Source organism: Pyrgilauda ruficollis, unplaced genomic scaffold (assembly GCF_017590135.1).
Source record: "Pyrgilauda ruficollis isolate IOZ18807 unplaced genomic scaffold, ASM1759013v1 scaffold34, whole genome shotgun sequence".
In the NCBI taxonomy this organism is placed as follows: Eukaryota; Metazoa; Chordata; class Aves; order Passeriformes; family Passeridae; genus Pyrgilauda; species Pyrgilauda ruficollis.
The window spans coordinates 1,583,636-1,605,903 of NW_024524822.1; the positions used below are offsets into that span (position 1 = coordinate 1,583,636).

The 22,268-nt window shown below is 52.2% G+C and overlaps 1 protein-coding gene across 4 annotated transcripts; it reads left to right on the plus strand.

Annotated features, from left to right (window-relative positions):
• The first annotated feature begins 474 nt into the window (after positions 1-474).
• On the plus strand, positions 475-21,852 carry TPRN (taperin). 4 transcript variants are annotated; one of them, XM_041475143.1, is made up of 5 exons: positions 475-2,637; positions 16,415-16,592; positions 16,810-16,937; positions 21,127-21,233; positions 21,334-21,852. In XM_041475143.1, exons 1-5 carry the CDS (start codon positions 475-477, stop codon positions 21,338-21,340), a joined length of 2,583 nt encoding a protein of 860 aa, XP_041331077.1. In that variant the 3' UTR covers positions 21,341-21,852. The 4 variants fall into 4 exon arrangements, with proteins under 4 accessions (XP_041331077.1, XP_041331078.1, XP_041331079.1 ...); XM_041475144.1 differs by having other exon boundaries at positions 16,813-16,937; XM_041475145.1 differs by lacking the exons at positions 21,127-21,233; positions 21,334-21,852 and adding an exon at positions 17,792-20,360.
• The last annotated feature ends 416 nt before the right edge of the window (positions 21,853-22,268 follow it).

Consider the following 22,268-nt stretch of genomic DNA (forward strand, 5'->3'; position numbering starts at 1 on the left):
TCCCTAAAACACCCCTCTGACGGTCCGGATACCACAGACACTGCTCCAGAGTCAGGGGCTGGTTCCCTGTTCCTGCACAGGCACCTGCTCCGCCTGCGATGACGGCCGACACCCAAGGGTGACCCCGAAAAGCGTTTATCGATCCTGTCCTCGGCTGGCACCAGACGGACCAGTCCGGGATGGGGGAATGGGCACATATGGGTGTTTTGGGATTCTGTGTCCGTCACCACGGCTCGTGTCCCGGGCCGGGGATCTCCCGTGTGAGGGGAGGGCGATGCGGGCGGCGAGGCCCGGCCGTTCCCAGCCCGGGGATGCGGCACCAACCTCAGGTCACATCACCGTGCCCGGATTCCGCCGCTGTCCGGCAGCCCCGGGGCCCTATCCCGCGCAGCTGGGGCGGAGCGCTGACCCCGGCCCGGAGCCGGCCGGGAGGGGAGCGGAGCGGGGCGGCCCCGGCGCACCTCCGGCCCCGCCATGAGCAGCGCGGAGCCGCCGCTCGGCGCCGGGCCGCGGGCAGCGCCCGCCTGGCAGCGGGAGATCCTGGAGCGCAAGCGGGCCAAGCTGGCCGGGGCGGGCGGCGAGCCCGAGCCCCCGGCCGGGGAGCGGCTGGTGGTGGCGGAGAGCCTGGGCCCGCTCCGCGAGAATCCCTTCATGCGGCTGGAGAGCGAGCGGCGCCGGCTGCGGCAGGGGCGGCCCGGGCCCGGCGGCGCGGCGCGGCCGCTGCAGCAGCTGCTGGAGCTGTACAGCGCCGTGCCCGGCATCCGCACCATCCGCGCCGACAACATCCTCATCATCGAGTCCCGCGCCGACCCCGCCGCCTGCTTCGCCGCGGGGGATGCGCCGCCCGCCCGCCGCCGGGACCCGGCCGGCGCCGACCCGCTGCGGGAGCTGCTGGCCCGGCGCGGCGCCGCGCTCGCCGAGATCCGCGCCGACCAGGTCGTCATCTACGAGACGGCCGAGCCGCCGGAGCCGCCCGAGGCGGCCGAGCCGGGCACCGTCAGCCGCCTCCTGGAGAAGTTCGGGCAGCGGCCGCGGGGCCGCCGTCGCCGCGTTGGGGACGCGCTGACCGGGACCGGCGGGGCCACGGCTCCGCCGCAGGTGGGACCGGGCGCTGCCCGGGCCGCGCCGCCCGCTGCGCCTGTGGGACCCGGCTCCCCCTGCGCCCCCGCGCCCCTCCAGAAGGGACCCGGCTTCCCCCGGGCTCCGGCGCCAAAGGCGGGACCGGCATCTCCGCCGGCGGTCCCGGCCACCCCTCCTCCGCTCCCAGCTCCCCCCCGGGCTGCCACCCCCCCAGCGGTGCCGGTGGCCCCCCAGCCCACAGTCCTGCCGCCGGCTTCCCCCCGGGCTGTCACCCCTCCGCCCACCGCCCCCCCACGGGTTGTCACTCCCCCACCCACGGTTTCTCCTCGGGCTGTCACCCCCCAACCCACGGCACCCCTGCGGGCTGTCACCTCCCAGCCCGCACCACCTCCCCGGGTTGTCACCCCACAGCCCGTGTCCCCCCAGCCCGCCCCGGCTTCCCCCCGGGCTTTCACCCCCGAGCCCGCAGCCCCCCAGCCGGCTCCAGCTCCCCCCCGGGCTGCAGCCCCCCAGGCGGTCCCAGCTGCCCCCAAGGCTGCGGCCCCTCAGGCCAACTGCTTTCTCCACAAGATCAGCTCCAACTCCTTCACGGTCACACCCCGGGGGCAGCCCCCCAGCGCCCGCGTCCCCGAGCCCGGTGCTGTCCCCGCCGGCCGCCCCGCAACGCCCAAGGGGCCACCAGTGCCATCCACCAGCCCTTCCCATGCCAGAGCCAACGCCAGGAGGCCAAAGCCGGAGGAGGCCGAAGTGGCCGTGTCGCCCCTGCCCAGTGCCAGTCCGGCCCCCAGTGCCACCGGCGCCACTCGGCCGCTCTCCGCCTCAGCCCCCCGGGCCGGGGGCTCCTTCGAAATCCACCCGGCCCCCAAACCCGACCTGGCGGCCATCCCAGCCCACGACCTGCAGGCACAGGCTCTGGCCAAGCTGCGCCTGAATTCGCGCAATTCCTTCGTCTTCGTGCCCCGCCGGGAGGGCAGCCCGGCTCGGCCGCCGGCCCAGATTGCCAGGCCAGGGCCACCGCCACCGCCCTCGGAGGAGAAGGCACCCCAGGAGCCCCCGAGCGCTTCCGCCCCCGAGCAGGAAGAGCCCATCACTTCCCCACCGGCGCCTCTGGATCCGTTGGTACCTGTGACTTACATCGATGACATTGTGGAGCCGGACAGCGGGGCTGGCCCGGCTGCGAGGACGGGGAGCTTGGCGGATCAGCCCGGAGGAGCTGGCCCCGACCTGGAGATGGAGTTTTCCTCTGTGCCCCTCTACAGGCCACATTCCGCCCCCCAGCAGAGGGGAGGCAGCACCTTCACTGTCGTGCCCAAAAGGAAGCCCGTGGCCCCGGGGCTGCAGGCTCTCGCCGATGCCAGCGGAAAGCCACAGCGGGAGGAAGAGGAGGAGGAGGAGGAGAGCAAAGGAAGAGGCAAAGCCGTGGAGAACGCTGATGGACCTCAAGTGGGGATATCCCATAAAAAGCGCTACCCCACGGTGAACGAGATCGAAGTGATCGGGGGTTACCTGTCCCTGGAGAGGTCCTGCATGAGCAAGACGGGCTCGCGCCGCAAGAAGGTAACGGGGCACCTCTGTGCTCAGCAGCCAGGCTGCAAGTGGCCCGGGGCTGCTTTGGGTTTGGCTGCTCGGGAGGCACTGCTGGGAACACGGGCCGTGTGTTTGCCCCTTGTGGGAGCCAGAGGCTGCCCTCAGAGCTGGCTGAAGCAGGGCGTAAAACGGACTCAGAAGTGAAGCCTTGGGGCTGGTGGAAAACAGGAGAGGGAAGGTGGAACTCCACCACACTGATGCGAAGGACATTTCAGAATGGTGAGGAAAGGACCAGGGATTAGTATTTCTTATGGTATCCAATATTAGGAGAGTTTGCAACTCTTTGCAAGCCCAGTGTCTTGTTTGCTTTTACTGTCTCCTGGAACTTTAAAGGGAGCCTGAGGACCGCAGCCGGGAGATGGAACTTGGTGTGTTAAACAGAATTTGTACTCAGGGAGGGGACACTGGGGACTGTCCCACAAAGCAGCTGAGGGTGGGATATGCCCTGTGATAGCTGCAGGGCCTCTCCCACCCCAGCCCTTCTTGGAGGTATGATAATGGAAAGTAAAGTATTTCAGGAATTTAGGAAAGCAGGGGGAGCTGCGTGGTTGGAGCAGCTGTGGGCTCGCTGTGTCTGAGGGGTTGGACATGTTGAGCTGCCCGTGGTCCCCTGTGGCATTGGAGTCTTCCCCGCATTAGTGATCTATTGATAGAGGCTCAAGAATTAGGTCTTGATTAGGCAGAAAGAGATCAGCAAGAACTTAACTCCCATTGATAGGATTATACCACCTGCTCCTTCTGAATGTGCAGCTACAGCTCTGAAGATCCGGGAGATGCTGATTGCTCCAAATGCCTTTGGAGTGAGCGAATGCCAGATTTTCTCAAGGCTTGGGGAGTAACATAGATCCTTGTGAGCCCTAAATTGAAAATTAATCTTTGTAGAGCTTGGTGAAATGCCTCTGGATGTGATAAGAGGAGTGGGGGAGAGTTTTGGGCTCTGAAAGCAGCACACTGAAGTGGCAGATCCCAACTTTTAGGGCTGTGATGTGACATGTTTTTCCATAGTGGGAATTGCTGTTGGACATTTCCGTTACCCAAATCCAGGTAGATAACTGAGGGACTGAATGTACATGGGTGCCTGAGGCGCTGAGCATTATAATTTGAGGCAATCCTTTGAGCAGGATGCATCTCATTTGAAGGGAGGCAGGGAGTGCTGCTGTCAAATTCCTCCCTAAGCACATGCAGCCTGTGGTAATTTGATGGTGACTAATGCAGGGAGCAAGTCTGGAGCACCTTGAGATCCAGAACAAGCAAATGAGCAGGACTGTTTATTCTTGCTCAGTGCTCCTGAAGTTTTTCCTTGTTTTCCTACAGGGAAATGCTTGGTCAGACTGGAGTTGTTCTGCTGCTAAGCACCTGCTGGCTTGCACTCATTGCAGCTGTTTTTGCTCTGTTCAGGTTCAATTTGGGGTGTTAATTTGATTTACACCAAATCAAATATGTGGTATAAATGGTGAAAACATTAATACAACATGTTACACTTGTGGGTGCTCTTAGGATGGAGTAGAGGACACAGAGGGAATCTTGTGGGATGGTCATATTTGGATATGCCCCACTTCTGATGGAGCTGAGGAGCTGATTTTTCTGAGCAGGGGATGCTGTTGGGGCACAAAGAACAAAGCCTCGAGTAAAACCATTTAAATGGTGCACAGTGGAAGGCATTCTTAACAGTACAAAAGGAGGGAGGGAGATGAGCACAAGTCCAATGCAGTGACTGAATTGTTTTTTGGTCGTCAAACCCAGAGAAGTCGTGGCATGTCCAGCCTTGGAGCTGTCTGAAACTTGCCAGGGGAAAGCTCTGAGCAGCTGGCAGGTCAGTCTTGTTTAAGGCAGGAGTTTGGGCTAGAGACCTCCAGAGGACCTTTCCAGCCTAAAATGTCATGTGATATTGGTTAATATCCACCATATCTACTGTTTTGTGTGTCAGTGGTGGATTTGTGTGACATTGGGCAGGTCATGGAGCTTCTCTGCCCCTGTTCTTATCAGCTTAACAGCATTAGCTGCCCTGCTGTGGAGCTGAGGTGCCAAATACTGCAAGGTGCACACACAGCTGTTCTCTAAGAACTGTATGTGGGGTTGTCCTGCAGGAGAACTTGTGTAAACATTTGGTTTCTGAGACGAGAGAGATTAAAAGGCAAAGGAGAAACTGCCTGTTACATTTGCAGAACTCAGGAAGCTGAAGCAAATAGGGATCCTTTGAAAAATAAGATGGAGCTGAAGGAAAGTAGTGAAGACACAAGTTTCTGGGTGAAACTAAATGTGGTGTGGGAGAAACACCCATTTTTCTTTCAGTTCCTTCCTGCTCAGTCAAGCACAGAGGATGACTTTGTAGCCAGGGTCTAGAAGATGCTGATGGGGAACAAATGGAAAGATTTCTGTTTACTCTTGACCTAGAGGATGTTTGTGGCTTTACTCTGGGTAATAAGGCTGAGTGTTGATGCCTGAAAAGGAAGGAGCTTGTATTAAGATGCATTCCTTGGTTTCTTCCCAAGAGATCACTCTGTGTCTCCAAGGCAACCAGCCAAAAACAAGAGTTCTGTTTTGTAGCTGTGTCGGGGTTTTCAGAAACTTGATTTTGGCCTGAATTGGGAAGAAACAGACTGTTCTTGTGAGCTGGGAGCTGCAGTTATTTGTTAAAACCAATCCACTTTCTTTTTTGGGGTGTCAAAACCTGATGCTGGTTTTAGTGAGCAGCTTCTGTGTCTTTTGGGGTGAACAAGCCCTTCTTGTGCCAAGCATCTTCCTTTCCAAACCTTGCTTTTGAAAGATCTTTAATTATGCTCCATACTCAACAAAGTAGTGTTTAGTGAAACTTCAAGAACTTGGAAAAGTTTAACTGTTTGCTGATGCCCAGCAGGAATCTGGGAGATAAACAGCAGGTCAGCAGGGTCTGGAAATGCTGTGGATCAATGGCTTGCTGTGCAGTCAGAGGTAATGATTTATTAGGAAGGAGGGTGTCAGCCCTGCCAGTTGCACCCCACTGTTCTCTGAGATGCAAATGGTCTTTTTCTTCAAATGTAGAAATTCAGCCTCCCTTGTCCATTCCCATGTGTGGCCACTGATTGCCTGACCATGGTAGCAGTGCCAGCAAAGTGGAGCTGATGTGCTCCGAGTCCCCTGGGCCACATCCTCCGTGGCTTTTTGGGAGGGTGGCTGGGACAGGCTGGGAGTGGGTTCCAGCACTGCTCTGCACAGAGGGAGCTCCAGCCCCTGCTCCTGGCTGCTGACAATGGCTGTGGGACTTGTGACTTTGCTGTGGCCTGGGGGATGCTGCTGCTTCAAGGCCTTTCAGGATAAACAACTTGATTGCTCCTTCCAGAACTTCAGATACGTGAAGCAGCTGTTACTTTGAGGGTTGGAGCTGGAGCTTGGTGAGGGAGAGGAAGATGATGTATGGAAATAAAAAAATCTGTTCCCAGCTCTGTTGTGGAGCTGCTGTGGGGGGACAGGGACTGTGAAGGTCAGCGTGGGGCTGTGTGAGATAGGACACATCAGGTCTGCAGGTGGAGGGCAGAGCCCCAGCCCTGCTCACCCTGGGGGATGGATGAGCTGGAGCTGCTGTGCTCCTGCAGGGGTTCAGGTGCCCTTCAGGGCTGTTCATCTGCTCTGGGGCTGAGATCTCTCCAGGCAGTACCACCAGCAGTTCAGATAAAGCAGTGTGGGTGAGACTCAGTCTGAGAAGTGTGTTTGCAGCTCCAGAGGAATGTGCCAGGAGCTGCTGGGCAGCTGCTGGAGGAGCTGGCTGAGCTCTCAGAGAGGACAGGATACATGTGCAGGGGTGGAAGGAGACCTACTGACCTTTATTCTAAACTGGGAGTGGGGCAGAGGATGCAGCACACTGTTGATGACCTCTGCTTAGGGCTTCTCTTTGTACTCTGTTATTGCAGAGAAGTAAAGGCATGTCAGCAGTGCCAGGAGGAAGGGAAGGCTTTGCTGCAGGATGTGGATCTTTGGGATCTCAGAGGATAAAATCTTGCTCATCTGAGCTGACAAGAGTCAGTGGTGGTTTGGTTGCCTGCCAGAATAACATCCAATAAAGCTGTTGGTGAGATAGAAATCTGGGTTTCTGCAGAACATGTGGTTGGTGTGTGGAGTGAGAGTGGGGAAGGACAGAGCACTGCAGGGCCAGCTGGGCTCCCCAGGAGCAGTCACTGGCTTTGGGCTTCAGGCTCTCCTCTGGTTGGAGGCTGGACTCTGCCCTGGCCCTGCTCCTTCAGTGGGTCACTCCTGCAGCGCATCCTGAGTGTTTTCCTCTCCAGGATCTGGTACCTCCTGGAGATCCTGCAGGGCAGGTGAATGAATTCTGGCCAGGCCAGCCAAAGTCCTGTGAATAAAGGATCTGAGAGCCAGCAGACATCAGGTTGTTGATGGATTTAATGTTTTGTGCTTGTCACAGCTGGCAGTTTGCCGTGTGCTGGCAGGCGAGTCGCAGCCCAGTGTGAGCAGGGATTACGGGAACAAGGCTGCTGGGATCCAAGCAGCTGGAGGCTAGAGCTAAATTGTCTTCAAAGATGTTCAGCTGAACTTCAAAAAGTTCCAGCTTACACAAACTTTAGCATGGTCCGTGTCCTAATCTTTTGAGCTGCATAAAGCCTGAATGTGGCTTCCAAATTCCCACTTAGAAGTCTGTTAAAAAATTAGTTTAAATACTCCTCAGTTTTGATCATGGGCAGCAGCTTTGTTGGTCTAACCTGCTGAACTTCCTTCTCTGTAGTTTTCCATCTGTTCAGTTCTGCTGGAGATAGTCTCCTGTGAAAACCAGGTTTAGGTTTGGGATGTTGGCAGAGATCAGCATTTCCAGCTGCTGCCCAGACCTGTTTGGAGCAAGTCTGCACAGTGTGGAGTCTAAAGTTTGGTGGCTGCCTGAAGTTTTTTTTTCAATGTATAACACAAGTAAATTAACCATAACACAAGTAAACTAATCTGATAGTAGAAGAAGAAATCTCTCTGCAAAAACTCCTTTGATTATGTCATCCTTGTGTTTTACAGGGGTCAGGGCAGAGATTTGTATTCTTTAGCTCTTGGAGAACTGCATGTTCCTGTTCTATTTTCTGTCTCTGGCTGTGCTCTGCTGGGGCAGATTCATCTGCCACCTTTAAGGAGGGGCCATGGCAGTATCTGACATGAATGTATTGCATTTTTAGGAGATGAGGTCAGCAGTGATAAGTCATGCTCAGGAAATAAGTGTCTTGGATGATGAAGTGCAGCCCCTCCCCTGCGGAGATGATCTCCATTAGCTGTCAGATGGCAGCAGGCTCTTTCACCCAGACAGGGCCATTTTCCTGCCCTTTGCTAATTCCATTTTTTTTTTTTCTGTGATGTTGATGTCTGAAGGCTGGAAATCAGAATTTGCTGCAGTTACAGCTTTTAAACCATTTCACAAGCTGCTCCCGAGGCTGTCAGTGGGGCAGTGGGTGGTTTTTGTTTCCCCACTACATGCCAGCACCTTGAAGTGCTGAGACTTTGTTGTATGAAACCTTGGCAGAGTCTGAGTCAGATTTATCTCATCTCTGTAGTGGGAAGCTTTCTGTGACTGAGGCTCTGCATGGCCTCACCACTCCCATGCTTCTTCTCATGCTGCAGTGACAGTCTGAGCTGGTCCCAAATTCCCGTGGTTCTCTTGCCCCCATGTCCTGCCTGCTGCTGTCAGCACTGCAGGAATGGACAGAAGGGCTAAAATAGAAACTCTTACGCAAATAAGAGCCGAGCCTGGCTTTGAAGCTGGTTAGGACGTGCCCAGGGCTCAGCCTGCCCCTGAGCTCAAGAGGAGATTTGAAGTACTTTGTGCTCTGAACTCCAGTCATGAGGATTACAGTTAACGTTTTCTTAATCAGTTTGCCTAATCTGTGGACCAGATTTGAGATGGTTTATAATTTCCCTTTATCTCAAGGATTCAGTTTGTTTCGGGTTTGGGTTTTTCTTTTCACTCTGGTTTTTCCAGTACGTGGTCATGGTGTTCTGAGAAGAGCAGAGGAAGGACCCTGGGGTGGCTGGGGCAGGAGTCCTGCTGGTCTGTGTTATGTGTGGGAAGCAGTAGGGAGAATGAAAATACTTAGTTTCTGGGTGCAGTGGCAGTAAAGGAAATCTGGGTAAGAGCTGCTGCAGCAGCATCTCCTTCACCTCAGGGGTTGTGCTCACCCCCCTCCCAAGTGAAACCTGAATTTAAAACCTATTTACAACCCAGGCTCTTCCAGTGACTGCAGCAGTCTGTGGGGCTGGGATGATATCCCTGTTTGCCAGTTTGTGTAGGAAGAGTCACATGAAGTGTCTGTATCACACAGAGCGACTTCAAAAACATCCTGGGAAAATCTGGGCTGGAGGAACTCGGGGCTGATGTTTTCCGAGAAGTGCCCTTCGGATGATCTTGGGAGCTTGGCAGGGTGGAGCTGCTGCTTTGTGGGCATTGTAGGAATGCCCACAAATGTAGAATGTAGGAAATCTCTCAGACAAAACACTTGTGTGTGTAGGGAAATTGTGTCGCTTGCAGCTGCTGAAAATGCAGCTCTGAGGGCACATCCCTGAGGCTCCTGGTGAACCTGCTGCACTTGCTTCTCATCAAGGAAGTTCCTTTTGCATGTTAAAGAGAGACATGAACTCTGTGTGCAGGTGATACTGTTCACATCATGGGAGCCTTTTGGTTCTGAATGAGCTCCTTGACAGGGTGGGAAGTAATTCTGCTCCCAGCCTTTTTCTGTTTCCCATGGAATGAATGGAATTATGTTCCTTGGGTCCCATTCCAGCAGCAAACCCAGGTATTTTTATGAGCTGCTCTGGGCAGTCTGGGTTGCACAGAAATGTTTGTGGGTGGCAGCTCTATCACTGCACCTTGTTGTAGCTACAAATGGGCTGCTCAGAGCTGCCTGTGCTCAGAGCTCCTGTGCTGTTGGGGAGCTCTGTGTGTGGTCTTTATGAGGACACCACGTCTTGACACTAATTGTACCTTGCTTATCCTGCTCCCTTTGTGCATTCAGTTGAGATTTGTTTCATACAAGTAGGGAGATTTGTCTGGTTCTTAGGGGCCAAGTAAGTAATTTTTGAATTGCTTGTTAAGCTATGGAAGGCTCTGGCTCCTCTGCCTGCAGATGTGAGGAGGAATAAAGGGCTCACAGGGTGAATGGCTGCTCTGTGCCCTGGCACACTGGGGCTCCAGCTGTGCTTGTGTGGGCACTGGAATCTCCCCTTGTCCTGCACAGTGAAGGGAAGAGTTAACCAAACCACCTGCCCCACATGCTCTGGGTGCTGTCCCTACCCAGTCACCTCTCATCAGGAATTTGAAACTTGCCTGTGTCTTGCACAAGGAGTTTAATATTTCGAATCTCCATGCATTGCTCCTATCTGCCATGTGCTTCAGCATATTGATTACACAGAGCTGGCTTTGTGGGTTGCCTTGTAAATGGAGACTTTCTTGTTTTGCCTTGTGGCTTGGGAGCTGGGATGTGATCGTGAAGGAAATGTCTCCTTTGCCAACACAACCACACAGGGCTTCCCTGATGTGCTCCTGCTGTAAATGTTTAGTGCTCTTGGCTCTACTCAGTAACTCACTGGGTGCAGTTAATGGCTGAGCAAAAGTCAGTGTTCCTCTCAGGAAACGCTTCTTGGAAAAGAACATGATCAAGTGATTTGTGGTGTATAGTTCCAGTTCCCCAAAACTCTTCTTTTTGTACAGAGTGACAGAAAAGTACATTTCTGAACTGCCATCTGCATTTTTCTGGGCATACTTAGAATGCTTCAGCCATAGCAGTACAGGGTTAATCCGATATAGGGAACCAAGCCTCGAGTCCCCTCGGTTCCTAGGGGTACTTGTCAGGGAAAAACCCTTTCTTTCTGTGTCAAGGAAGGGCTTTAGAAGCACAAAAGCTCCTTATCTTCTGAATGATAGCAAATGCCTTGGTGATGTGCTGGTGATTCTGCAGTCCCCAGGGTGCTATTTCAGGCTGCCCACATAGTCTGTGCCTGGAGTTATTCAGCTATTTGGGCTGACACATGACTGTTTTCAGGACAAGCACAGACACAGAGACAAGCTCATTGCTAACTCCAAAAAATGGCTCATTTTCCCAAAAATCCTTTATTTAAAAGTTTCTTTTCATAGGAGCAGTCTAGATCATTGACTGCAGGCTGCTGTGAAAAAACTGAAGGTCTCTGCAGAGGTTTGGAGTTTATGAACTGCTTTTCTAATCTGCTGCTCTGTGGGACTGGTCAGATGGGAAGAGCAGGGTAAACCCTTTGGGGATATTTGTCCACTATCAAATCTCTGCTTCTACCCTGTTTCCAGTCTCACAAGTAGTTATTTTCTGTGCAGAGACCTTCCCTCTCACTCTATGGGAGCTGGGAGGTTGTTCTGTGTTAAAACCTCCTCTCTGTACAGGTCCTGAGCCTCCACCCACCAGCTCATGGGTTTGGAGCTCAAGCAGCTTTCCTGCCCTGCTCAGGGGCTCTCTGCAGCCCTCTCTGGGATGCTCTGTGTGCACAGGCTTGCTGACACTCCCAGCTGGCTGCAGTTTCAGGTGTCAGGTGATGTCTTGTGCCTCCTTGACCCAATCTTTAGACAACCAGTGCAGCAGCAAATGTCCTTCGATGTGAGGTGGCACAGGAGCACAAGGTTCTTCAGAACACTCATTTTGTCTGTGCTTGATCTCTCAGAGATGTCAACCCCTGCTTTGTGTTCATGCCGGATCGTCCACCTTTCCTGCAGATACCAGCCAAACCCTCCTGTGCTGCTCAGAGGAGGCAACTTCCTTGTGGGGGAAGAGGAGGGACAGACACTGATCTTGTGACATAGAGACACAGACATCTCTTGTCTGTGGTGACCAGGGACAGGAGCCAGGGCACGGCTGGGGCAGCTCAGGCTGGAGCTCAGGCTGGAGCTCAGGGCAAGGTTCTTCCCCCAGAGGGTGCTGGCACTGCCCAGGCTCCCCAGGGAATGGGCACGGCCCCGAGGCTGCCAGAGCTCCAGGAGCCTTTGGACAGCGCTGCCAGGGATGCCCAGAGTGGGCTTGTTGGGGGGTCTGGGCAGGGACAGGGCCTGGGCTGGGTGATCCTGGTGGGTCACTTCCAACTCAGCTTCTTCTGTGACCCTGTAGTAGACCAGGTGTGAAAAGCTGCTTTAAATCACACCTGGCAGCCCCTGCATGTCCTGTGGAGTCAGTGCAGTCCCTGGATTTGTCACTTGGGAATTATTGAGGCCAGAGGATGAGTAGAGGAAAATCAGTACGTGAAGAGAGCAGGTCTTGATCCCGGGTGCTGCTCAGCTGCTTGGATCTGGTGAGGCTCTTGTTGGGTTGGGACGTGCTGGAGGTGCTGTGGGATGGCAGCAGGGCAGGGATGGAGCCCAGCTTGTGCTTCACCACTCACCATCCCATCCTGCTCCTCAAGGACAGAGCAGGGATGGCAACTCCAGCAGGAGCCCCTGGTTTGGGAGATGGGAACCACTCAGAGGGAGGGAAGAGGTGCTCAGTCCTTCTCAGCCCCCCTGTTCTGGGCTGCTGTGATGGGGAGCAAATGCTGACTCAGACTCTCCCTGCTGGAATATAATTATAGGATGATTTTATTAATTTAATGCCTAGATCAGTTACTTTTTTTCTGGCTGTTACAAGGTGAGGATTTGGATTGTCAAAGAGCTTTCAGTTTAAAAAGTGTAAACACCCTACATTTTCACTTTGGTTTTGGCTCATCAGCCAAGCAGCAAATCTAATAATGGGTGGAGAAGAGAAAAGCCACAGTAAGGAGATTCCTTCTGGAGCTGAGGATGCAGATTAACCCCTGAAGACTTCCAGAGAGGTCCCTGGTGTGTGAGAAGCCATTGGGTCTTTGCTCTGTCATTAATACTGCCTTGCAGACTTTGTCATCTCCCTTTGGAGGTGAGGTGGCTGCTGACTGTCATTGCTCATGTTGGAAGTTGGGCTCTATAAACTGGTTATTTTTGGCTTTAATAAATCTCTGTATATGGGGGCTCTTTGGTGGCTGGTCTGGGTGCAGCCTGAGTCCTGACAGCCTGACACAAGGTTGACTTCCCTTTTCTAAATGAGATCTGCATGACTACTCAGATTTACACTTTGTTGGGCGATGTTTGCCCTGGCTTCTCTCTCCTGGATATTCTATTACTCATTACTGTTCAAATCCTAGCAAATAAATAAATGATTTTTGCTATGGCAACAAGAACCTATTGGTTGAACAGCACAGTATTTCCTGAAAAGCCTGATTTACTCTTTTCAGAGTGTCTGATTGCTGGGCAGAGTATTTATATATAAATTTCTATATATATGTATATATGGGTTTGGATTGGACCCTGGGCTTGTGACACAGCTGTGCGTGAAGCCTCCAGCTGAGTAAAGAGTGACAAATCCCTGCAAACATCCACAGCTGAAGGGTGCAAAATTCTTCCTTGCCACAACTGGCAGCTGCTGTTGGGGCAGAACCAGGGGAAGCAGTGCTGAGACAGGCTGAGCAGAGGCCTCTGGCTGGGCTCCAGAGAGCTTGGCTCTGCTGGGACACGCTTTTCTTCTAAAGAAACGTCCCCTGGTGCCTTTTGTGTTCCCATAAAAGTCCCTGTGGTCTGGCAAGGCACTGCTGGCTGTGCAAACCTGTTGTCTGTGCCATGATGGCTCTTGGTTTTCCTTTTTGGCTGGTTTCTGGGACTGAAGCTGCCTGTGTTCCTTGCACACAGCACTCAGCTGTGCTCTGTAGCCACTCAGAGCATTTCTCTGCGCTGTGTGTCCCCTGGTTTTGCCTGAGTGCTTTGCCCTCCCTATTTTGTTGGGTCAAGCAGAGCTGCTTTGTGCTTCCCTGAAAGCCCATTGTGCTTAGAGAGGGGAGCTCAGGTGCTGCCACAGCAGGGTTTGGGGTTTGGGGCTCTCTGCCCATGGGCAGGGCTGACTGCGTGCCCCAGGGTCCATCCTGTGCCAGTGCCTGGTTGTGCCCCGTGTTTGCTCTGCCTGGGTGTGCCCAGAGCTTTACTGCAGCAGCCGTGGGGCTCTGCCTGGTGCAGGCTCTGGGAGCAGGGGCTGGGATCTGCCACAGGGCAGGTCAGTGTGATTTGGGGGAACTTGTGCCACGCTGCCCCCGTGCCACACACAACTGCCTGTGTGAGCCTTGCAGGTGGTCTTGGCCCCAGCTGTGCTCTGGGCCAGGAGCTGGCTGGCTGCTCTGTGTCAGGGGCTCCAGCATTGCCTCCTGCTTGAATTGGCTGTGGAGAGTGGGAGCTGTTGAGTCTGGGGCTGTTGGTGTTGTCACTGAGTTCTGTGTGGGGTGTGGGTGTCTTCAGGCCGTTTTTGCTCCGTTCTGCTCTTTGGTTTTGCTCCCTGCTGAGGCTGTTTTCTCCTCCAGCACTGCATGCACCTTTGGTCCAAACTGGACTCAAAGTAATTTTTCTTAGAGATTTTCTCCAGATAGCGGAAAACCAGGAACATTTAGTTCCATCTCCCAAGCTTAAATTTAAACCCCAAGGCATATCTCTCCCATCTGCTTTGTTTTCCATATTTAGCCAAGTACTTCTTGCCCCTCAGTGCCATTGGCAGCACTGGTAAGTGGCCTCTATGCAGTTTGTGGTTCTGGGATGGCTCCTGAGCTTCCAAGAGCCCTGGGCACCTCCACCCTGGTGGCCTTTGTGCCTGTCAGCATGGCTCATCCCCACAGGACAGACGCCACATTGTGAGCAGTCGCAGCCTGGCTCGGATCAGGGAGCATCTAGGTCAGCAGCAGGGATGGGAAATTCAGGGAGCAGCAACTGGGATGCTCTCAGCTTCAGGACCATTTCACTCCAGTCCCCTTTCTCTGAAATAGAACCATTCTTCTCCTCTGTGTCATTTGGGGAAACTCAGAGTAGCTGGGACAGGGAAAGGGGAAAGGCAGCTGGTTCCCTCCATGCAGTTTCCATCCTGCCTTCTCCTGGGAACAGAGCAAGGAGCCAGCCTGTGTCCAAGGTCCATCCTGCCCTGGGGCAGAGTAGCTCTAGCTCCAGCTGTGGTTTGCAGTGTGGAGCTGCAGCTGCTCCCTCTGGTACCCAGATTCAAACTAAGCTCCCCTTGCTGCTTTGCTGAAAAGCAGCAGTGAAATGCTCCGTGTCCTGCTCTGATCCCTCCAGAGCTCCAGGGATCCTGTGCATGGGCAGCACAGGTGGCACTGTGACCTGCTGGCAGCTCTGGCTCTTGGAGACATCCAGGTGTGGCTTTGGCAGCCCCTAATAATGTCACTCCAGTGCTCCAACCACTGCTGTGACAGGGAATGGGTGCACATTGGCACTCTTGTTGCTTGGGGCCAGATCCCACTTCCCAGCCTCTGGGGATTTTCTGTATGACAGAACTATGGGATAAATGTGCTGCACTTGCCCCTGGCCTGTCATTACACAGCATCTGGAAAGATCAGAACCACTGGGCTCCTGCCACCTGTCACAAGTTGCCATGTCCTTTCCATTCTGTTCATAACCCTATTAGCTGAATTTTAATTGTATTTATAAGTAAAGGGATCACAACACCCTTTTAGACAGCTGCTCCTGAACCTTGATCTGTGTTGGCTAAATACTTCCCTACTTTTGGCATGAACTTATTCCTGGCAAGCTTATCCTCCTTATTTGTCTGATGTGTGCTGGCATCAGCAGTTCTCTGCTCCTTGGTGGTTATTTTCTGGAGTACTTACAAAGAGCTGTTATGCTTTTTCTCCACCTTCACTTTTGCTGGTGTGAAGTTTTTGCCAGTGAACCTCCTGTGCAGCTGTTGAGGTGACCTGTGACCAGATCCCTGGAGCACAGTGGTAGGTAATGATTGGGACAGGCAGGGCTGCAGGGGACAAACCCCTCCCTCAGCTTTCCTTTTCAGCTTGGACAAGCACATCTGCACAGGGAGGAGAGAACCAGGCAGTCCCTGTTTCCCGCAGAAATGCCTTGCTGCATTCCTGGTTTATTTAAGCAGCATCCTAATGATGATTGCAGTCCTGTAGCCAATCCCAAAGTTTCTTCCTCAATTATTCACAGGTGATGAACTTCTCTTAGGGCAAAGGTTGCTCTTAAACTTGATTCCATTTTTAGTGTTTTTGCTCTCTAGTTTTCTTCATGGCCATAAAATTCCGGTTAGCCCTCGATGAACTCTTGTGTTTGCGTCACTTTCATGTCTCAGTCTCCCAGTTACGGTGGAAAGGTCACTAGTGACAATACCAGATAAAACTGGTTTCAAACCAGAACCTTTAAGGCCTCCCCCTTGTCCAGTATTTTCCCTGTCTGCTACCACCTGTTACCATCTCTCCTTTAGCTGCTTCCTTTTTCTCCCATCTGGTTTTAAGCCCTGTTTAATGTAGCTTAAATAGCTCTTTGCCAGAATGTCCTCCTAAGACTGGAGTCCTGATCATGGATGTTTCCGTTTCCTGGAGCTTGGATACACAAAGGAGTTGCCAGGAATTAGCAATGTCACCTTTCCAACTTGTGGGTGTTTTCCTGCTTGTCTCTCCCATGACAGACATGATGGCAGCTCCTGCTGGGTGCCAGTGTGAGGTGCTGGCAGAGGGCACAAAGACAGAGATGCTCCAGACCCCTAGGCTTCCTGCCTCCGTCCCATCCATTTGGCTCTGCCTTTGGGGTTTCCCTCAGCGTGGCAAGAGATCCACCAAGGCACTTGGGGAGGGACTGGGGGGTCTGCAGTGGCAGTGGCTGCTTTAAACCAGGGGGCAGCCCTGGTGTGGGCAGTGGCCTGTGCCAGAGCCCGTGTGGGCATCAGTGGGTTCTTGGGCTTCTCCCTGATAATTCTTCTTTGCTGTTGCCCAGATGAAGATCTCTTTCAATGAGACAAGTTTGCAGACGATGTTTGAATACCCCTCAGAGAGCTCCCTGGCAGAAGAGGATGAAGAAGAGGAAGGACACGCTTCTGAAACGGAGGAAAAATCTCGTACCTTTTATATTCCACGCCCAAACAGCACTTTGCATCCCAGTACACCTAACTCAGGTGAGTGAGGCACTGTGTTGGCACCATGGGGTTTCTGGTGGTGTCTGACACTGCCCATGCTTCCCACAGACCCTTAAGGGGCTCCAGACGAGTGGAAATGCTAGTGGAGGTGAACAGGGAGCTGTAGATGGGCAGCTTCCAGCTGTCCCTGCTGGGATCCTGGTCCCACTTCTTTTTGGGGTGGTGAGGAATATTTACCTCATCTTTCTCCTGACAGCAGATTTATCCAGCTACACCCCAAAGCACTCCGTGAAGTTCAGCGAGTGGCAGGAGCAGAAGTATGAGGGTCCTGCTGCAGAGGGATCCCTCCCAAAGGAAGCCGATTCCCATGGGAACCAAGTCATGGTGAGGCTATAAATAACCAGCTCTTGTGCTCCCTTGTGGGGTGGGGGTTGTTCCAGGCAGTGGATGGGACAGGATGTGCCTTTCCCTGCACACCTGTGTTTGTGTTCCTGCCCAGGGAGCTGTCACTGCTCCCAAAGGGACCAACACACCGTCCCACTGCTACTACCACACCTGCCCCTCCCTGGCCGTGTGAAGGAGACTCAAGGCAGCTGGCACACTCTGCTCAGCACAGAAAAGACATGGACCTGTTGGAACAAGTCCAGAGGAGGCCATGGAGATGCTCCAAGGGCTGGAGCCCCTCTGCTCTGGAACCAGCCTGGGACCTGGGAGAGCTGGGGGTGTTCACCTGGAGAAGAGGAGGTTCCAGGGACATCTCAGAGCCCACTCCAGTGCCTAAAGAGGGCTTATAAAAAACAGGGAGATTGATTTTTTTTTTTTAATTTTTTTTTTTTTTAACATGGGCAGGTGAAAGGACAAGGGGGAACGGTTTTAAACTAAAAGAGATTTAGATTAGATATTGGGAAGAAATTGTTCCCTGTGATGGTGGTGAAGCCTTGGTGCAGGGTGGCTGCCCCTGGATCCCTGGAAGTGTCCAAGGCAAGGCTGGACGGGGTTTGGAGTGACCTGGGATAGTGGAAGGTGTCCTTGCCCCTGGCAGGAGGTTGGAACAAGGAGGGTTTTAAGACCCCTCCCAACCCAAACCATTGCAGAACGTTCTGGTACTCCAGGGCACATTTGGAGGGGGGCACTAACCAAACACACCCAGTTAGCCCGGCAGGGTGCCAAGGCCCCATCCAGGGGTTAGGGGGCTCCTTTGGCCCGGTCTGACCGCGGTGTGTGTGCTCTGCCCACAGCTCACCCCGGCGGAGAAGGGCGGTCTCTCGGATTTCAGCAGCGAGCCCGCGCTCTATTTCTGAGGCTGCTGGGCAGGACGGGGCAGCGCAGCCCGCTCGGGAACCGCGCCCGCACCGCGGCTCTCCCGGATCCTGCTGCCAAGGGTGGACCAGGTGCTCTCGGGCATCTTCGGAGAATATTTGCACTGGATTTTGGGGCCGAATTACTGCTTTCAAGGCGTATGATTTATTCTGCCTGTGGCCTTGCATATTCCTTGCTCAAGATCAGCTGCCGATTTGGCAAGTGTGGGAAGGACATCTGTAAGCCTGGGATGGATGTTGATTTTTCTCAGAGCTTGTCTGAGTCCAGGCACTGTGCAGGGTCTGGACAGCTTTTGCAATCCTTCTCCCCAGTGGAGGATGGCTCTGGAGTGGAGCACTGGGCAGTTAGGTGGGTGCACAGCGTGGCTGTGATTTGACACATTGGGTGTCAGTTTGGAAAACCATTGAAGGTTCATGGTTTGTCCTTGGCATGTTTCCAGCTCTGGTATCACTGAAACATCGTGGAATTCATGTGCCAGTTACATGCTTGTGGAGCTCACTGAACACCCCGAGGGAGGGATGGGAAGAGCAATGAATGCCTTTAGCTTTAGATGTTATTTTTGCACCAACTAGTAATGTTCAGACTGCCTCCAGCCTCTTGAAGATTCCCAAACATTGGCCATAGCTTTGGTCTGTCCTTCCCAACTCTGGCATCCAGTCTCGGGGGGTTGCTGGTTGTGCTCTAGTTTGCCAGCTCCTCTTGTTGCTTTGTTCCAAATCTGATTGATCTCTCTTGGTTGCTTCCTTCAAGCCACACTTGTTCTGCTCTTCTAGTCAAAGCACAGGAGGGAAGTTTCACTCCATTCTTCTGCAGAACTTGAACAAGGAATGTGGGTTATTTTTGTTTTTTCTAGGATTTTTATAGTTCTATTATAATTGTTTAATGCAGCCAATATGCAAAGAAATCTACTAGAATCTTCCATTCAAGTTTTCTACTACTGTAAACTCAGGGTCAAAATTGCACTCTGGAACAGATGGAGCAGTGCTGCTAATGTGATCTGTACTTTGGGATTAAAAGAGATGTGGTGAGAACAGATCCAGCCTCTTTGGGCTTTATGGAATGAGTGGGGCGTGATCCAAAGGAACAGGCTGCTATCTTTGATTAAATTTTATGGTTACTGGTTTGTCTATTATAGATGATGAGTGTCTGCTCAAGTGACACTGCTCTGTGAACTGAAAATGCTCTGCATACCTTGCACTTGGTTTGGTGTCTGTTGTAGCAGCAAGGGAAGGTTGTTCTACTGAAAAACACAGGATTAAACGTTAGGACATACCTACTTGTAGCTGTTCACTTCTGCCCTGGGTGCCTAAATTCTTTTGGAAAGATAATGAAAAAAAAAAAAAAAAAGCTACTCAGTAGTTTTAGATGTTGGCTGGGGGGGGCACAAAGAAACATTTTGCACCTCCTTGTCCCTCCAAGCTAATTTGAGATCTGCTGCCTGTGTGAGTTGCCAGGAGCAAGATGTGTCTGCAGTGCATCTGCCTGACACAAGGACCATGGAGTTCCATGTGTTGAGGCTTCTCCCATTAATAAAATACTTCAGGATAAGGTGCTGAAACTGGTGTAGAATGAGGGAAAATGTGAGACTGCTGGTGACTGCTAGATTTATGAGGTGAATTTTCAGCACAGCTTTTCTAGTAAAAAAGGTCCCAGTGAGCATCTTTCCCTGTGGAAAAACCCAGGTCAGTTTAAGGCAGCTCTATTTCTTGCAGAACTGCAGGAGGTAAAGCAAAGCTGCTTTCAGCTCAAGTTAGGGACAAGGGGTCTGAACTAGCCCAGGCTTAGTTCTCCTGTGGATCCATGAGGAATGCTAAAGCCAACACTGTCCTGCAGCTCAAACACTGCTCTGGTTCTCTGTGAGTTAATGCTGTGCCTGCAGCCCTGTGGGCAGGACAGCTCGGGGCTGTGGGGGTGCAGGGCATGGTGCTGACTCTCTGCTCCTTCTCGTGGTGAACCAGCTCCACCTTGGAGCTGAGATTCAGCACTCCTCTGCACTTCCCAGCTTCCTGCTCTAATCTCTGCCCAGGCACTCCAGCTGCCTCCAGGCAGAGCAGGGTGAGGGCAGTCCTGAGGACAGGAGCATCAGCTGATGGGTCACCTCCTGGGATGTGCCTCAGGATGGCTGTGCTCAAAATGAAGGGTATTTTTGTGTAAATGCCTACTCTGCTCTGTAGCATTGGAGGATCTGCCTTAGTGCGTCTCTGACTAATACCAAAGCACATCTGAAAGGAAAATTTACTTCTGCAAAGCAAAGGCTTTTATTAAATGTGGCATCTTTGGACCACAAAGCAGCTCTCTCTGGCCAACAGGACATTCCAGGCTGAAGAAGTTTAGGAATGCTTTTGTCGACGTATTCGTGGTCCTAATGAAGTGTTTTGCGGATCAATGATTTTATCAAGATCCCTCATTTCCTTCTTCAGGATATCTAGCAATGTCTGAGAATTGTCCAGTGTCTGGGAAAGAAATAAAAATAGCGTATTTTTACACAAACTGTTTCTCTTATGAATTCCCTTCCAATTCATCTGATCTGCCTTGCAGCAAGAGGGGCTATCCGGCCTTTCGGCCTCTAATTCCTGGTGATTTATTGTCCTGTCTCAGTGTGGGAATATCTGTGGGCCAGTTTCTCTGGTTTGTGTTCATATTCTGAATATGAAAGGCCTTAAGCAATTTATCTGCCTTGGAGCACAAGGCAGAGAACTTCCTGAAGCAGACTGGGGGTTTCGGTTGGTTTGGTGTTTTTTGGTTGGTTGGCTGGGTTTTTTTAAGGGAGATTTGGTACCTGGGCTTTTTAGGTCAGTATTAAATTGTGTTCAACTGACCCAGTTTCAACTCTTTTCCACTATTAAAACTGCACATTTTGGGTTTCTGGCTTCAATACTTACTCAAATCTACAGTGACCTTGTCAGACTAGATCTGTTATTAATTTTCTCCTATTTTTAGCTCACTGTGTACATAATCTAACATCCCTACTTCCTGTGCTCTAAACTACAACATATTTAGGAGACCTTGCTGCCTGTCCACCTCACCAGTTAAAAATTTTAACACAGTGGACAATTGTAACCAAATGTTATGGTTATAGTCCCAAAAATAATTTATGTTCCTGTGAATTTGTGGAAATCATCAAGTGATCAGAGAGGAGCTGAGGGAGTGCCCCACAGGAGGAGGTGCTGGAGGAAGGTGAAATCCTGTGGGGGCTGGCAGAAGGCAAGGAGTAACAAACCAGGAAAGGAATTCTGTTACTTTCTGTCTGTAGGACACCAGCATCTCCTCCTCACTGCCTCTTCCTACCTCCTGTGGGTGTCAGTTCATTTCAATAAACAGGAATTCATCTGTAGGCTGGCGGTGTGACTTGGATCTCAGGTAAGCTTTCTTTTTGAAGGGGCTGTTTGTGTACCTTACAACATAGTTTTTAAGCTTTTAAATTTTTATGTGAGTTTCCCCTTTCACTTCAAACCATCAGGTCTTGAAGGAGGTCAAGGAAACATCTCCAGCTTCATCTGAAAAGTGATTGCCGGGGCAAGCACTGACTTTGGGAGAGGAAGAGGAGCTGACACAGTAGTTGGTCATATTCAAAATGCAAATGGAAGGAGAATTTAGGCAGCAGCTAATAGGGGAAAGGTGTTTCTGACACAAACTCTGCCTGGTCACCATGAGAAGGAAGATTGTCACTTATCTGAAAAGAGGCTGGGAAGATCCTTTTTTAAAGAAATAAAAGCTGTTGGTGTGTAATACAGAAGTGACTTCAGCTGTGGCCCTGTCTGTGGGGATCAAGCAGTCCCTGCCTGCCAGTAGCACACACGGGAATGGCTAGAGCTGTCTCAGGAACCAAAATGACAGTGCCAGCTCTCGTGCTGTTTGCCTCCTTCCCACCCTTTACTGCCCCAACAATTTGACTCTTTTAATGACATTGTTCCATTAAAGATGAAATAAACTACACTAAATATTGGGCTGGAAGAGTGGAAGGCCAACAACTCCATCAGCATGATTGTTCTCTGCCTGAGTTAGCAGGATTGTGGGTCAGTGTCATGTCTCTGGTTTCCTTCCTTCCCCCAAACCATGGATCTGAGATGGTAATTTTTAGGGGTCTGTTCCAAAAGCTATTTAAAATGTATTTTGACAATACACTTTGCCCAGGCCCAAGCAGCACCAAAACAACCCCCAACCCAACCCTCTCATGATGGGGTCTGTGTGCCAGAGCTGCATCCCGGGCCCGGGAAGTTTTGGCTGCAGGGTTACAACCCAGGGAGGAGTGGTGGTTCATCGAGGTGCTCCCAACCGACCTTCAGGTAAATACAGACCGAGTTCACACATACATACACACACATATGTATATGTGTGTATATATATATCCCAAACCTCCAGTGACACACCGTTAGGCTGGAGCTCAGGGCAAGG